Source organism: Hippichthys cyanospilos, chromosome 10, assembly GCF_059441005.1.
Source record: "Hippichthys cyanospilos isolate Australia breed blue-spotted pipefish chromosome 10, RoL_Hcya_1.0, whole genome shotgun sequence".
In the NCBI taxonomy this organism is placed as follows: Eukaryota; Metazoa; Chordata; class Actinopteri; order Syngnathiformes; family Syngnathidae; genus Hippichthys; species Hippichthys cyanospilos.
In genome coordinates, this window is record NC_142378.1 from 16,683,501 (window position 1) to 16,700,486 (window position 16,986).

General features: G+C 39.4%; 1 protein-coding gene across 1 annotated transcript in view; it reads left to right on the top strand.

The window, feature by feature from the left end:
- Positions 1-16,986, top strand: part of cpamd8 (C3 and PZP like alpha-2-macroglobulin domain containing 8) — a 51,118-nt gene that overhangs the window by 10,069 nt on the left and 24,063 nt on the right. The window contains exons 8-21 of the mRNA XM_088426127.1: positions 608-721; positions 800-884; positions 978-1,086; positions 2,088-2,315; positions 2,409-2,579; positions 3,440-3,568; positions 3,695-3,893; positions 4,126-4,292; positions 7,042-7,191; positions 9,759-9,920; positions 10,042-10,184; positions 11,837-11,899; positions 13,670-13,901; positions 15,379-15,532. Coding sequence (XP_088282253.1) covers positions 608-721; positions 800-884; positions 978-1,086; positions 2,088-2,315; positions 2,409-2,579; positions 3,440-3,568; positions 3,695-3,893; positions 4,126-4,292; positions 7,042-7,191; positions 9,759-9,920; positions 10,042-10,184; positions 11,837-11,899; positions 13,670-13,901; positions 15,379-15,532 — 2,106 coding nt within the window. The remainder of the gene's footprint in view (positions 1-607; positions 722-799; positions 885-977; positions 1,087-2,087; positions 2,316-2,408; positions 2,580-3,439; positions 3,569-3,694; positions 3,894-4,125; positions 4,293-7,041; positions 7,192-9,758; positions 9,921-10,041; positions 10,185-11,836; positions 11,900-13,669; positions 13,902-15,378; positions 15,533-16,986) is intronic.

Sequence of the window (16,986 nt, forward strand, 5' to 3'; positions counted from 1 at the left end):
AGCTGACCCGTTTTTGCAAAAGTGGCTGAATGCTGGACGAGTGGTTTACAAGGCATGTTTACAATAGTTACTTACTACTAAATCATTCAGTTACAAGAATAAATAAGAAAATACGGATTGAATGCTCGTGCTCAGGAAAGTTATACAAAAATAGGTCTTTAGGATTTAAGTCAATTGTAACATTTTAGCAGGTTATGCACAAACTACGAATGTTAAGTTTACAGTAAAACTGATTTAAAATCGTATACATTATTGTTGTCTATTTTCCTCAGGATTTATTTTTTCATTGTGTCTAACCTTTAAATAAGTTTTTGTTGGGTTTTGTAATCTTGCAATCTTCCAGAATGACTGGTAAAAAATCAAGATTTTCTTTAATTTTATTTATTGGAGCCACTGATGACTGCATATGTCAGAGATAAAGTTTTACTGGGCTTGGCATTGAATAAATGAATGAAAAGTGTGTTATTTTTTAAAATCTTTTTTTCCACTTGATAATAGAGTAACAGTAGCCTATTGTAAAATCTGGTGAAAAAGTACATTTCCTGGACTTTCTGCTGCACGCTGTGACCCTTATCTTGGATTTAAACCAGAATTGTCTCTGGTGCAGGGATTGTCAACATAAGTTTCCCGCTGTCCGACCAACCCGTGTTTGGAGAGTGGTTTATCTTTGTGGATGTGCAGGGCCACACGTACAATAAATCATTTGAAGTGCAGAAATATGGTAAGCGCCATTTAAAAGCAAAAGACAAACAAACAATCTTATCTCAAGACTTTGCATTGTTTTTTGCTTCTCTTGCAGTCATTCCCAAGTTTGAGCTAATGATCGAGCCTCCTCATTACATCCGTGATCTGAACACATGTGAGCAGGCCACTGTCCGTGCTAGGTAACTCACAGAACAGAACAGAACAGAAGAATTTCCGTGCAATGCTTCTTCTAAACCAAGTTTTCAAGTACTACCTCGCATCTATTTAACCAGGTACACGTTCGGAAAAGCAGTGTCAGGGAAGTTGAGCGTGAACATGACGGTGAATGGAGTGGGCTACTACCGTCATGAGATGGGCCATCCTGTGATCAAGAACATGGAGGTCAGTTTTATCCGTCTTGCTGGTGGCAATGAAGTTAACTCGTCCACTGCCAGATGTATTTGACATTTTCAGGAACCATGTGATATTGTGTTCAAAGATTATCTTCACACTTAATCTAACAGATGAAAAAAAACAAGTCTCTTTAATTCACAGAAAAAAAAGGTTGATTCTGCCTGTTGAGAAAAAGTCAGCTAAATGGCAGACTCACAGTAGACTTAGAAACTGATCTCATCCCTGAAATGTCGCATCCGCTGCCATCTACTGGTGGTTGTGTATCACTGAAGTTGCTTACAATGATGTAATTTACGGTGGTGCAACATCAGAGGATCACCCGCCCACCCTCATTGATAAATCATAATTGAAAGTATCCTTATGGAATGACTGGTGAAATGACAACATTTTATAAAAGAGGGATGAAAGGGTCTGCAAAAAGTCAAAGTTCTGAATGCACTATTGATTTGAAGTTGTGGGGGTTTTTTTTACATTTGATACAACAAATTGTTAAGGTTTGTGTTAAAAAAAATGGATTTAATTAGATTTAAAATGAACTTTTAACCACCTTAGTCTATTATTTTCAACAAAGTGTAACATCAATAGTTGGTCTTTTTAGGAAATAAAAGATCCAGACTAGTGCCAGATGCTCAGCTACATTGCTTTTGTTTACAAAATGCGGTTCGAGCGTGAGGCAGTTACACACACTGTCACCAAATGTGTTTTGTGTGAGAAGCCTAATAATCAACACATCAGATTACATAGCTACCTCTGCTTTTGATTATCATTTTTATGACGGATTATTAATTGTGAACAAGTCGGGACAAAGTCACACGGAGGGTTGAATGCATTTCATTTCGGATTTAAATGATTTTCCCCAGATGTTGAAAGAATTACTATCCTCACATACTGCATTCAACAGTCATTATGGGCATTCCCAGGCCCTGCAATGGGAACATGTGGGACACCAACATCACATCGGAGTCAAAGTCCCGTTTTGCTCTTTCCAGATAAAAGGCTCTGCAAACTTCAGTTTATGCGTCAAAGACATGATGCCCCTGGACGTTGCCGACCACTTCAGAGGCACCGTTAGCATCTGGGCCTCGCTCACCAGCACGGACGGAAGCAGGCAAACCACCTTTGACGATTCCACACCGGTCCATAAACAGCTGATTGACGTGAGGTACTCCAAGGACACACGCAAACAGTTCAAGCCGGGTCTGCCTTACAAAGGGAAGGTAAGGCTCATGACGACAGGAACCAAAGCAACCACAGTCGCCGGTGGTACGTGAATTTACATGAGTCTGTTTTTATTCTTTATCTCCGTTTAGATTGAGGTGACTTACCCTGACGGGAGCCCTGCCGACGGCGTGAGGGTGCGCGTGAAAGCCGAGCTGTCTCCCAAAGACAACGTCTACACCAGTGAGCTGATATCCAAGGACGGTCAGGCCACCTTTGAGATCCCGTCCATTCCAACCGCGGCCCAGTATGTGTGGCTCGAGGTTAGTGCCCTTTGCTCGGTCATCCAATCATATTCAGATGCTTGTTCATCCAAACACAGAGGCACCTTTATGGCCTTGCAGAAAGTCAGAACCTATCAAACTTTAACACCAATTCACATCAGGTTTGTTGTTTGATACAATATAGAGTTTGAGGTGTCACTTTTTGACATTCAATATCTAGAAAACTATCAAGGATATAAAACTGTGCTTCACATATTTTGAAAGCATTTGAACTCAGATTTTACATTGAATGTTCAATGTTAGCACTGATGGTCACACGGCACACATCAGAACAAATTTAAGGACGCAGAACACCTTTTCTGTTTGAGTGCCGTACTGAAGCTAAATAATAAGCAAAATCATTAGCATTCCAAAAAAAAAGTTAAGCAAGTTAAGCGGAAAATTGAGCAGTTTCATCTGACCACCATTCATAGTTAAGTTTATATGAGGACTTATGAAACATCCTTGAAAATGGTAGCATATCACACTTAGTTTTTGTCATCTAAATAGCATCCACTCTTTTTACCATTCAGACAGTAGTTTTTTTTTTAGTCAAATATTTCCACTCAACTGTTCATTTCAGCAAAGCGTTTATTTTGTTAATGCAAAAATATGTAGCAATTATTCAACACGGACAGACAGACTTGAAAATGGCAGCATATTACACTCACTTTTAGTTTTTGTCATCTAAGTAGTGTCCACTCACTCAGACGGACGGACGGACAGACAGACAGACAGACAGACAGACAGACAGATAGATAGGATTAGGTAGGTATAGATAGATAGGTAGGATTCAACCTCTGTGATTATACACACCTATTTATTTTATATAAAATCTTACTGTATTTGCCACTCTGTAGACCAAAGTGACATCCATTGAAGGCAAGGCTGTGGGAGACCAGTACCTGCCCAGCTACCTGTCTATCAGCAGCTGGTATTCTCCCAGCAGGTGTCATATCCAGATCCAGAGCCCCGGTACCCAACTCAAGGTCGGATTCTGCTTCCTTCTTGTATCTTACAGATATGTTTCTAATGCATGTTCTTTTATGTTGTTGATTAACATAAAGTATTACTACAGCAAATGGCTCAGTGTAGTGCGTACATTTGCGTCTCAGGTTGGCCAAGAGGCAGAAGTGGCACTCAAATCTACGTGTCCCTGTAACTTCACGCTGCACTATGAGGTGGCATCCAGGGGGAACATCATTCTTTCGGGCCAGCAGCTGGCCAACGTCACAACCTCACACAGAGGAAAACGGGCCACAGTTACCTTCGACAAAAACATTCACACCACTCACTCGCCTGCGTCTGCGTCAGGTGAAAACAGTTTTCCATCACATCTTTGGGATTTATTCTTTGTGATTTTCCAAGGAGGTATTCAGGAGGAGCAACCCCTTTTTTCTTTGCCCTGTTACTTATACTGCAAGAAAAGTTTGGACGACTTGAATACGGAGAAAAATAAGGTTTTGTTTCGGTCTACCAGGGCTACCTTGGCCGCCGAGAACATAACCTAGACATAGCGCTAAATTTGACCCTTTGTGTCTTCTAGACTCGATGTCGCAAACAGAGATGGACATCTGTGTGTCGTATCTGCACTTCACCGTCACTCCCGCAATGGCGCCACTCAGCCGTCTGCTAGTCTACTACGTGCGGGAGAATGGCGAGGGCGTCACGGACAGTCTGCAAATCCCTGTCCAGCCCACCTTTGAGAACAAGGTTTGCATTGACGCATTCATTCCTGCTCATTAGTACTGAGCCATCTCATCTATATTTGTTTGCAAAGCAGTTCATTGATTTTCTACTTTTTGGCCTTTTTTTGGATATGAATTATGGCATCACAAGTAGAAAAAGACACATGTAAACACCATATGTACTGTAGATACCATGCACTGACCTTCTTAGCCTGTCATTGTGATTAGGCCCTGATTTTTCTTCTCCTAGAGGGCCCATTTTTTCTTCTCCTAACACACTTATAGCTATAAATATATGACTTCTAGACGAACATGTGACTTTTTTTTTTGACACTACTTTTCCTTTTGTATTTTTTCATTTCAATGTCATCAATATTGCCTTATGGGTGTCATGGTGTGTATGCGTGGTTGGCACGTCCACTTCACAGTGCAGAGGTCGCGGGTTCGCTTTTGCCTCCGGAGTTTGCCTATTCTCCCTGTATTTTCCCTGGGTACTTTGGTTTTCTACCACATTTCAAAAACCTGCATACTAGCCTAGGTATATTGGGAACTGTAAATTGTCCATAGGTGTACTTTGGAGTGTGAATTCTTGTCGTTCTTTGTGTGCCCTGCGATTGGCTTGGAAAGTAGTTCGAGCTGTACTCCGCCTCCTGCACATAAACAATCACGATAATGGATGGATGCAAGGCATTACTGGATTATTTTGTAATTGTGATTATTTAAAAACATAAATAAATGAAAAGGCAAAATCAGTCCATAATATCAAGCAACCAATTTTTCTAACCGCCCCCAATTGTACGCAGAACATCATAGAAATACACCAATTGCTCAAAAACGTCAAACACCAGATAGAAAATTTCAAACAAGCCACAAGTTACTGTGGACAGTAGTCAAACAAGTCACATCAAGTCCTCACTAAATTTTGATTAGGTTTAGCCAAGCAAGTCCCTCGTCCTAAAATAAAAAAAAAAATGCTGATTTAAGTCAAGTTTTTAATAGTCAATAAATGTATCTCGACTTTCTGTTTCATTTTCATCTGAAATGTTTGCACTAACTGAGAATAGATGTGATATAAATTCATGAGCTATAAAAATGGATTGTTTATGTGTAATCTTTACATGTTGGAGTCTAGCCTGTACACCGGCTTTGTGTACCAGCTCTGTGCTCAGTGTAAACCCAGTAAACAAACAGCTGTGCTGGCCTTCGAGAGAGCTGCTGAGTTCCTGCCTGTATTAGATGGAGTTAACTCCCTGAAGTATTTACAGCTCACTGGTATGCCATTACAACACTCAGCCTGTGTGCTCGCCGTAGGAGGATCGGGGGGAGATGTTGCAGAGGCATGACAAGACAGAGGCCGTACTGGGCCGCAGGCAGATGAGTGGGGTCATGACAGGAGGGGATGACAGTTTACGCTATGGTGAAAGGAGGCCAGGAGAACCTATTAAGCGGGGCTGATTTTTGACTGCGCCGAGAAAAAGTAGCATTGATGCGGGGGCTTCCACCATTTGGTAATCATAATGTTCCTTGATGAGAAATTACAACATGTCTTCACATTTTTCTTTGGCATCTATTAGGTCCGCTATCTTAATGCTAATCCATAGTGGGAAATGCAATACATATACAGCCTACCGAACACCATCATTGGCTGTGATATAATCAGCAGGTATTTGAACACAAATGGTATAGCAAGACATATAGACAAATAGTACACTTTCTAATTTGTCCGCAGCTGTGGCAGACAGAAAAGTTTTGACTGTCTAGTTTTCTATCTTTTGGTCTGTGTAATATTGCCTCCAGGTGGCAATACCGCACACACCAAAGGGAGCAGCACAATGTCCATTTGAATTGAGTCAAGTCAAAGTTTATTTGTAAAGCACCATTAAAAAACATCCTCAAAAGAATGACCAAATTTCTGGAAAGGTACTAAAATACAAACACAGTTATCAAGCGCAAACATAATAGCAAATAAAAACAGTAATACAAATAAAAGTGGAGCAAGGTTAGGTGGAAAAAAGAAGAAGGTAAAACAGACAGAGCCAAGATTACTCGCCTTGCTTCAAGTGATGCTTTGGACAATCTATAAAGGGGCTTCTGTCTGGTTGAGACAAATAAACAAACAATTAGAATAGGTGTGATGTAACAAAGGTAAGGATAAGTCTTTCAAAATCATTTGTGGGGAGATATGCCCTTACTGTTGATAAGAGTCTCAACTGGAAAAAAAAAATCTTATTTTGACTATCATGCTTATTTGTTAGTCAAATTTAAAATCGCTGTGTAAAATAAAACCAAGGTTACTTGGAGAAGGATGACAGTGAGACTTAAGAGTCCCAATGGCACCGCCAAAGCCATCCTAGTTGTTTTGTCGGCCAAATAAAATGATCTTAGTTTTATTTTTGTTTAAGGAGAGACATTTTCCTTCAATCCAAGACCGAATGTCATCGAGGCAGTCTGATAAAACCGGGACAGAGGCGCGATCATTTCTTTTTAACGACTGATAGATCTAAACATTGTCTTCAAAACAATAGAATGAGAACATTGTGCTTTCTAAAAACAGACCCCAAAGGAATTGGAGGGGAAAAAAAAACAATAGCAAAACTACTTGTATGTGTCATTAATTTGTTTTTTTAAAAGTAAGCTTCAACTACAAATAATACATTTCCATTCATGTCACCAAAAAAAGGCAAATCGAGTCTTTAGAGTTCCAAGCATCGTCACAAAACTAATTAGAGTCATAACCCAAATCACCACAGTCTTTACTCCTGTTTGGATCGCAGGTGTCCGTGTCTTTGTCCACCAATGAGTCCATGCCAGGTGATCCAGTGAGGATGCACATCCATGCAGACAGAGGTTCCTGTGTTTGTGTGGCCACAGTGGACAAAAGCCTTTACTTGTTGAAGCCAGATTTCCAACTCAGTCCAGATAAGGTTGGTCTTTTTTATATCTTCGTGTGCATCTAAAAAATAGAATATGGTAGAAAAGTTACATATGTAGTTCAATTCACAAAGTGTAGCTTGTTAATGCAGAAAGAGGAAGAAAAGATCATGGCAATGTGGGACGCACCAAGAAGCAATGTCAAAGACAGTGAAGCAGTGTCAGTTCATTTTTCTTGCCTCATTTTTAAGAAATTTTAATGCATGAAATACAGAATCAAACTGAATATAAGTTTGTTTCGCGTTTTTCTCAAAATGGAGGTTACCTGCAAAAATTCATAGAGAAAAAATACAAAACAAAATAAAAAATTCCACATAAAGTGGTTCCGTTATATTGGCCCATACCAAAATTATACAGATTTGTTACACACAAAATATACTTCTCTTACTTTTTCATTCCTACCTGTTTACTATATCTAAAATTGTTATTGTTTATTGACATGTTCAAATTTCTTAAATTTGGAGGTTTTAATCATTTTAAATAATTAAAAATTCTAAAAATTAGAACCATTAAATATTCAATATGTAATTTTTTAAATTACATTATTATTAATTATTAAAATATTTTTTAAATATTCAATATGTAATTTTTGTATGTGGGCCATGATTGCACAGGGTGCACGACGTTTTTAACAATCCGATAAAACCAAGAGTGATGTTATAAAAAAATATTCTCATCATAATTGAAACCTCCAAACATGTAATTTAAGATACAAACGATGGAATTTTCTTTCTTTTTTTTTTTTTTAATTAAAAAAAATGGTATCCTCCTGTATGAAGGCATTATTGAATTCAGCTGTTGAGATTCCTCATTGACCGCTGCAACATCTCAGCTGGGGTACTGTGAATTTTATCCTGAATTCTCTGTTTTAACTCACCCGGAGCTTTTACTCGAGTCGTTTACGCTTTACTCTTGAGATAACCCCCACAAGAAATAACCCCAAAGGGACAAATACTGTATGTCAATCTCGGGGGCGGATCTTCAGATCACACGGTTACAAGCAACTCCTGTACCACCTCCATTGTTTTCCATGCAGTTTCTTTTATGTTTGAAAAATGGTTCAATTCGGGTGTAACGAAGGATGATCACATTTCCATGTTGTGATTTGCTGTGACAGTAAATGAGAGCCCATGCTCATATTCAAAAAAATGAAGTGAAATGATCCCATGTTATGAAACACCAAACTGTTTCCTTACTCGAGTGAAAAGAGCGCTCATTAACTTAATTAGGATTTGTGTCTGCCCAGTAATGGAAATTCTGCTTGTTCATTTAAACTGTGAGATGAAAGTGGGCCCCAGCTGACATCCATAACTTGCTTAGAAATTCACCATCGTTGTTTATGTTATCATTGGTCGCCAGAATTCTAATCGCCGCTAGTAATCATTTTGCTAGTGATGTTGTACAATCTACAGCAATAATTGGATGAAATTTCAAATCAAAAGTAAGAATTTGGCAAACACTCCTCTGGGACGTTTTAACCACAGCTTGCTTGCTTATGAATTGAAGGTTGTAGGCCCTATAAGACAGACTCACATACAACATCAATATTCTTTGGCGTACGAGCATTTCTTGGTTGGTTTCTTTTTTAAGGCAAATTTTGTCAAGTCAAAGTCATCAATCTGACGTTTATTGAGTGTTTGATGGAAGCCAAATTAGGAATCATGACATCCTAAGTTGTAAAAACATTGCAACGCCCAGCGCAGCTGTCAAACTATCACTGTTTTTATAAAACACCCCTATGGCTGGTTCAATGATACATGGTCCTCAGTATGCCTTCATAAAACAGTCCACTTTTTTAGGATCATAACTTCAATTGGTAAAAAACATTTGCAAGAAAAAGTTCACCGCCTAAATTTTGTAATAATGGGACTCTCTCTCGTGGCATTAACAGTAAAGACAGCTTAAGTCAAAGCGACAGACCATTTTTTTTAAAGCAACTCTGAAAGCACTAAGATGCATTTGCTCTCTTTTTCATTTGATATGTACATTGGTAAATACCGTTTGGATTTAAGTCTTTGAAAGTATTTGCTTTCTTTCTTGGAAATAAATATTGCCAATAATTGTAATACTCATACCAGAAAAATGAATTTCTCCCGAAAATATTCAGTGGGGTATGTCTACGGCTATTGATCAAATTAAACAGTGTTCCCTTGCTTATCAGGAGGGTTAAACAAAGCACGACCTGCCCTGTTTGTTTCTTTTGTTAAAAAATTAAATACATAAGATCAGAACTGTGTTTGTCCGTACCATTTTATAAGAAGGAAAATCACGGAAAATGTTGTAAAGCTAGCATTTTTTTAAAAATTAATTGCTATTTTTTGATTTGTCTGACTTAAAAGAAAGAAAAAATGCAAGAAAGATATCGACTTCAACCTGCGATCGGGAAAGTTATCATCATAAATGAACATGTATGATGGCGACGTGGCGAGGGAGCAAACGTTCCATATAATGTGAATTGCACTTTTTGCATGGAACTACTTGAAGTTTCCACAATATTCAAATGCAGTCTACAAGAGTTTTATACCCAAATAAGGCTTTAAAATTTTGACTTGTTCCCCAGGTATTCAATGAGCTGTCCAACTTTGACGTGTCCGATGCCTTCGGCGTTCAGAAAGACGACGGGCACTTCTGGTGGCCCGGGCTGTCGTCAAAAAGACGCCGACGCTCCTCAGTTTTTCCCTGGCATTGGGACATCACAAAGGATGCGCGCTTTGCTTTCACAGTGAGAACGAACATTTTGACTACTGGCTCGCCACCGCTGTATTGAAGATTCTGTATCTGCTCATGATTACAGTGTCTATGCATTTTTGTGTCTCTTGTTTATCTGTGTGTGTTGAACTCAGGAAACAGGGCTCGTCGTGATGACAGACATGGTGAGTTTGAACCACCGGCAGAGTGGGGGGATGTACACAGATGAGGCCATCCCCGCTTTTCAGCCGCACAGCGCCACCCTGGTTGCCGCCATGCACTCTCGTTCGGCCCTCAGGTACGTGACAATTTCAGTCGACAGCGAGTGGAAAACGCCTTCAAAGATTGTCCATGAAAAATAAGTTGTCATAGACAAAATAATAATTTTTGCCACTGAGGCTAAAAAAGTATGCTTTAAGAAATGGTGGCTAGAATTGAAAGCTTACATGTATTTCAATGCTTTCCTTTCATTTTATTTACATTACTATCGACTGGTTTTCACAGAGCAGTTTTAACAGTGTAGTGGAGTTGACACAAGTCCTTGAGTAATTTGAGTACTTGGGTTCAAAAAATACTCAAATAATTTTTTTTCTTGTCTCAGACACGCACTTATTAGTGTACATGTCAAAATTTCAATCACAGCAACAATTGTTGATGCGCTGCATGACAATGTCAAAATAAACCTTGATTTATTTAAGGATGTAAAAATAAAATATTCAATAGCTGCGTCCCTAGTGTATAATATTAACAGGTATTATATAAAACACATTCGTGCAATTACGCCTCTCACCAGTTCTTCTTAATATCTGTCATTTTCCACGGGAATAAACAGTAGAATGACTAAAATGAATCGTTATAAAGAATCATTATTTTTGCGTGGTGAAAAATGTATCAACATTTTCTGACTGACCACTATTTTGAACGGCACTTCTTTTGGTACGCTAGACCTCCATTAATTCGAAAGCATAACAAATACTTTGGTATTTTAAAGGGCCTGTATTATGGTATTTTATACTTTCCAAAGTTAAATATATGCATATTACCTTTGGTGTATTGGAAGTTAGATTTCTTATGAAATATAAGGGTTTTTATTTGTGGCTGGAATTCTTACCAAAAAGTGAAAATTCTTCTTGACTGAAACCCTGCCTCTCACCGTGCGGCTGCTTTGCCCCCTTCATGGCGTCGTTCCAAAGCCGACCGCCACGGTGAAACAATAACAACAAAAAAGCCAAACAGTAACCAGATTGAGTGAAGAAGCCCAAAATATTCGTTTGACCAACATTGAAATGAACTGGAGTTGCCAACAAATCAAAAGAAGTGCCAAGATTCAAGAGTTTTATTGTCATATGCATAGTAATACCACACAATGAAATTCTTATTCTGGGCACATCCAGTAACACTTGTTCCGAGTGGACTAAGTACTACAGTGTTGATTGTCCTGCTGTGTGCTTCCAAACACACAATAAAACTAATAAATGAAACGTTCCTTTTTACTTGGCAGACTGGCAGATTGGTGCAAAATCTCTCCTCCCCAACCTCCGGAATGAAAGCGAAAGTAAAAGAGAGTGCAAAAGAAGAAATTATTTCAAATGCGTCAATGAAGGAAAATAACACTTCGGGGGTGTTCAGTGTGACGAATTAACCCTGCAAGACGGTGAAAGCTGAATTTCAACCATAGAGGCCCTTTAATAACAAACACGTTGGTCTTCAATCAGCGCGTGGAAACGGCTCAGCTGAGAAAAACAAAGGAATTAGGCGTGATTGCTCGTCCGTGTTCCGTTCTGACATTCCTTAATGCAACTCGTTGCGGCGATGAACATTAAACACATGACGTGACTTAGTAGAATGTCAGCGTGCAAATGCCGAGTAAATCACTGGCCCTTTTATGGTGTTGTTTTATTGTGAGCAGCTGAGGCCTTTTACTGATGTCGGCTTGTGTTTGGCTCACAGACCAGAGAAGCGGAGGCGAACATTCTTCCCGGAGACGTGGGTGTGGCACTGCCTCAACGTCAGGTATGTAAATCCCCATCAATATTGGACAGGGTGGGAGAAAGCAAGATAAGCTAGGCAAAGAGGGGAAAGTGCAAGAGATTATACAAATCTAGAGTTAGGGGGAGGACGGCAGCGCCGTTCCAGAAGCTGTTCCCGTATGCGTGTGAATGTGCCTCTTTGAACGTGTCTAATCTTGGAGCAGAATGTCACTTTCTCAACAACTGCTTCTATTCATTTTTGGCCAACATAAATGAACTGACCGTAGATTTCCTTTGGAAAAGGCTGCGGCTCTGCCTGCTTTCCAAAAACTTTTGATTTGCCCTTAAGGTCCATTAAAGTAGACTTTGATCAAGCAGTAAACATGTTTTTGACTATGATCCTGCCTCAGCTTCAGCCAAGAATCTCTTAATTAAGGCCTGCCAATACTGCAGACTATATTGCAGACTTTTTTCGGGGGGGTTTACAGTAAAGTTTCTCTGCACACATTAATACTCACTGTTACCGTTTCATGATTTCTCTGAATCTTTCCCATTTGAATCACCGTTTTTGCTTTTAAAGTACAATTTTTTTATCGTGTGAAACGCTACACACTAGAACTGCACGTTAGTGGAAAAACTTGCCATATGGCCGTTGAATGTTGTAATTATTATTCTGATATTTAACATTTCCCTGAAGAAATTATATTCTTACTCTGAGCACATTACATGGAATAACTTGTGTGCGTGTGTGCGTATATTCCTATTTTTTTATCTCACGCAAAAAATTTTTTAAAAAGCCGTTAACCAGAGGTTTTGATTTCAATACATTGTGTTATTCTGGCAGATCAAAAGATTCATAAGCAACAACATAAAAGTGGTTGTAATTATTTATATACCTTACAGATTTTTAAAAAATTGGACTTTTAATTCTTTACCTTGTGTTGTATTTGGGACTAGTGCAGGCTGCAGCCATTAATTTCGACCATCCGGAGGAATGGTGCTGTTTTGTGGAGGAGGATGGAGGAGCAGTGTCCACTTATTAAAGAAAATAATATTCCTACATTATAAATTACTGTTAAGTTTACCCATATTATGCAGCAACACTTAACAGATATTAAAGATATTGAAATATTGAACAATCGCTATACTTTTAAAATGTCATTCAAACCAAAATGTGTTTTAGATTTCAGATTATTCAAATATGGCACGTTTTGCAAAGATGCTGCATTTTCAAAAGTTAATAGCTTGAATTTCTTGGCCTCGTGATTCGTTGGAGACCAGTTTGTATTTCCAAACTTTTAACTGCTGCTGTAAATTATCCAAGAAAAGATACAGGCAGTACCTTCATATTCAATGGTTTTAGTTGTATTTTTTCCTGCTTTGTAAATCAGTAGTGATTTCACCCAGACAATGCAGAAAAACAAAGAACAATAAAGTTAATTCGACTATTAAATAATCATCATTTTGAAAAGTTATTCAAACCAAATTATGCTTTCGGTTTCAGATTCTTCAAATTTGACACACTTTGCGAAGATGCTGGTCATTTTCTAAAGTTAATAGCTTGACTTTCTTGGCCACATCATGTGTTTCAGACCAGAAGCTGTTTACAGACTGGTACTGTCAAATATCCAAATTGGCACATGGGTACTTTAGTGTTTACATGTAATGGGGCAAACAACTCTGAAGACACCAATTCAGAACAGTTTCTCAATCCCTCAATTTACCGTTTGATTGAGCCTGCATTTCCGTCTACATGTGTAAAAGCTGATATTGACACATCTCTTTCACTGAAGTTTTTCCTTGCTGCCGACAGCGCCGAAACAGGCGAAGCGGAGTTACGATTGGACGTGCCCGACTCCATGACCACGTGGGTGACGGAAGCCGTCGGCCTGTCTGAAGACAAGGGGCTGGGCATTGCCAAGAGGGCGGAGCTTCGTACCTTCAAGCCCTTCTTCGTGGACTTCACATTACCTTACAGCTTGATCCGAGGGGAGCAAACCAAAGTTCCATTGACTGTCTACAACTATTTGCCAACATGTGCTGAGGTATGATGATGATTGGCATAACCCCCTCTGTATTCTTAAGTTCATTTTTTATACAGACTGTATCTAGTTAAGGGTGCTGATGCGCATTTAATATTGGAAACAAAAAAACCAAAACAAAAGACTAGTCTCGTAATTGGCACTTCGGACATTAGAAATGAACAGAAGAAATTTGAAATCATTTGATAAAAAAGTTTATAAAAATCAGTGATATGCTCGATCGCACTCTCAAATAATTCAAATGAATGCAATTGCTTCTTGTGCCGCTTCTTCATCATGACAGCTACCTTGCACAATGAAAATGAACACAGGGATTAGAAATTACCTACCAAGACTGAAAAGTGAGAGCGATTTCCGTCAAAATTGCATATGAATGATTAAGAGCTGGTGTTGGACTAAGATGCTTTTGCAGGAATTGAATTGTTGCAAAGTAGAATATAAGGCTCCACTGGCTGATTATTCTAATAATCAGTCTGTTAATTATTGTGTTGATAAAACTGATTCAAAACACACATTTGAATTGTCAACCCATTGTTTAGAATAAGACTGTATCAAATTGATGGTGCAGATAATGCGCAAACATAAATGAACTATGCTTCACTAATTGGCTTGTTCCTTGACATGTCAGAAATTGGTAACAATGTTGATCGTTGTTTTCCAAAGTAAAAGCGATTTTATTTTGATTCAACACAAAAATCATCATTCTGTTTTGATGAAGGTCTACAGAAAATGGGGAACCTTTATGGTTGATAGGATGCTTTTCACAGGAATTAAACAATATAAAAAAAAATGCAACCAGATGTTTGCCGTAAATGGGTGTCGAAACTTATTTGACAGTGAATTGGTTGATGATGGATCGGATCCATCGAATTGAATGGGTGATGACATCTTAAGAAGAAGAAAATATTCACATTTTGGAATTTGGAGCTAAACAGTTTGTAGGAATAGGGTTAAATAAGATGTGACACCCGGTAGGATGGCGCACCAAGATGGGTCACAGTGTATATGCATTCCAGCGGGTCTGACGTCTGACCCGGTTCAAATGGCCTCGTGTGAATACTACATCCTCAGAGGAGCCTCGATAAGCTGAAAGTTGGCCTCAAACGGGTCCATCTCGCACTCCGGAGAGATGACATCATCATGTTGCAGATGTGCCTGATTTGGTGTTAGGTGAAGATGCAAACGTGCGTATCGCATTCCTTTGATGTCCATCCCAGCAACATGCGAGTCCTATATTTTCTGCTCTTTTATTTACGACCTCTGGAGTGTGGATAAAGGGCATTCCTCTATCAGAGCTGGACAATGAGCGGCATTTAATCCTCTAGGGAGCTTGAGAAACATGAGTCAGTCCTCATGAAGAATTCAAAGAGATCTTTTAAAAAAACATTTCTCCCTGGCGGGAATGCCTTTTATGAGGGCGGGAGAGCAAGACAGATTGTTTACTTCCTAATGTTTTATTCGATTTTTTTTCTTTTAATAGGTTCACATTAAAGTGTCAGTTCCAAAGGGCATCAAGTTTATTGGTCATCCTGGAAAGCACCACCTTGCCAGGAAGAAGTGCGTGGCTCCTGGGGAGGCTGCACCAACCAACATTGTGCTGGCTTTCAGTGAACTGGGTCCAGCCAACATCACAGGTATCTACAGAGCGAAGCACTTTGTCCTGGTTTGCGGCGTCCACTATGTCTGTACAGTAGATCTAGTGGAGTGGTCTTCTAGTGATGCCCTGGAGGAATCAATATGCTACTTGGTCAAATTAAATACATGACCAGGGACCATCGTGGGAGTTTTCTCCTCTGGTGGTCGATGATGAACTGAATCTGCATTCGAATCTGAAGTTGAAGGAACTTTTAGTTCTTGGTATTCACTACTGTCGTGTTTAATTGGCGTGTCACCTGGACATCGGCCTCCTTAACGTGAGGTCTTGCAAATAGCCGTGCCCTTGTTGGCTGCGCGCGATCCGCTCACCCACCTCGAGGTATAAACATTCCCTTCCCGAGCTCATGTGAGAACAAAGCTGGCCAGCAGCGGGGGAGCCGCCACAGCTGTGCTGTGACACTCAGTGGCATGTTGATGAGTTTGCAGGTCATCGGCGGTCAATGGGCCCCCCATGGCCCCACGCCGACTCCCCTGGCCCCCTTGTGTTTCCCTCTCACTTCACACACACAAAGAGACGCCACTGGCACAGGGCCACCTTTTCAATGCCACAATCCTTTTACAGGCATGTTTGTCTTGTGTAATGCGCTGCACGTTGTACACGATGTCCACGATTGTTTAGGCTAACAGCTGGGGGTGCTGATTTCCCACGTTGACGTGTCTCTTATTATGGGGCGAAGAAGAAAATGTCAACTTTATTAAATGCACCATAAATAAATGACAAATATTGAATGTCAGGCAACAGTAGCAAAATTCCGTGCTCATTTTTATTACTTCTACCAATGATATCATTGATTTAGTCTGGTTACTCAGAAGCGTGAAAAGTCTGAAATGGTGTCATAAAGCGTAAGCAACACCAAATGTGACATAGCATATTTACACATTCCTGAATGAAGTCACAACAATGACTCTCTTGATGTGCGGTATGTCCATTAATGTGTGAAATGTTAGTTACACAAGGCTTATTAAGGTTATGTGATGCATATTATGTTATTTATGGCCTCATTTTCATGTTGCATTGTCCAACATTCACTCTTGAAACCATACCATACCATAACATTAGAATCACACCCAAGCGTAGTCAAAATAATCACTCTCAAAGCTGCAGTACATACAGCATGTGTGGCATATCAATCATATCAGTTGAGCCTGTGTAGTCGAAACAATAATTTTCAAAGCTATGTGTGGGATGATATTCAAACGCTCGCAGTTAAAAACAACAACTTTCTAAAGTATGCGTGTCATAATCAATAATTTTCAAAGTTCTTTATAATAATGTTATGAAATATGAGGCATGTTAAAGCCAACGTGTGTCCTAATAATGGTGTTCATGAAGTCAAACGAACCACTCCCAGAACCTATGGCAAAACAATTGTAGTAGATAAAACATCAGTCAATGCTGAAAATCAATTATTTTCCAATCAGTGTGTGGCAT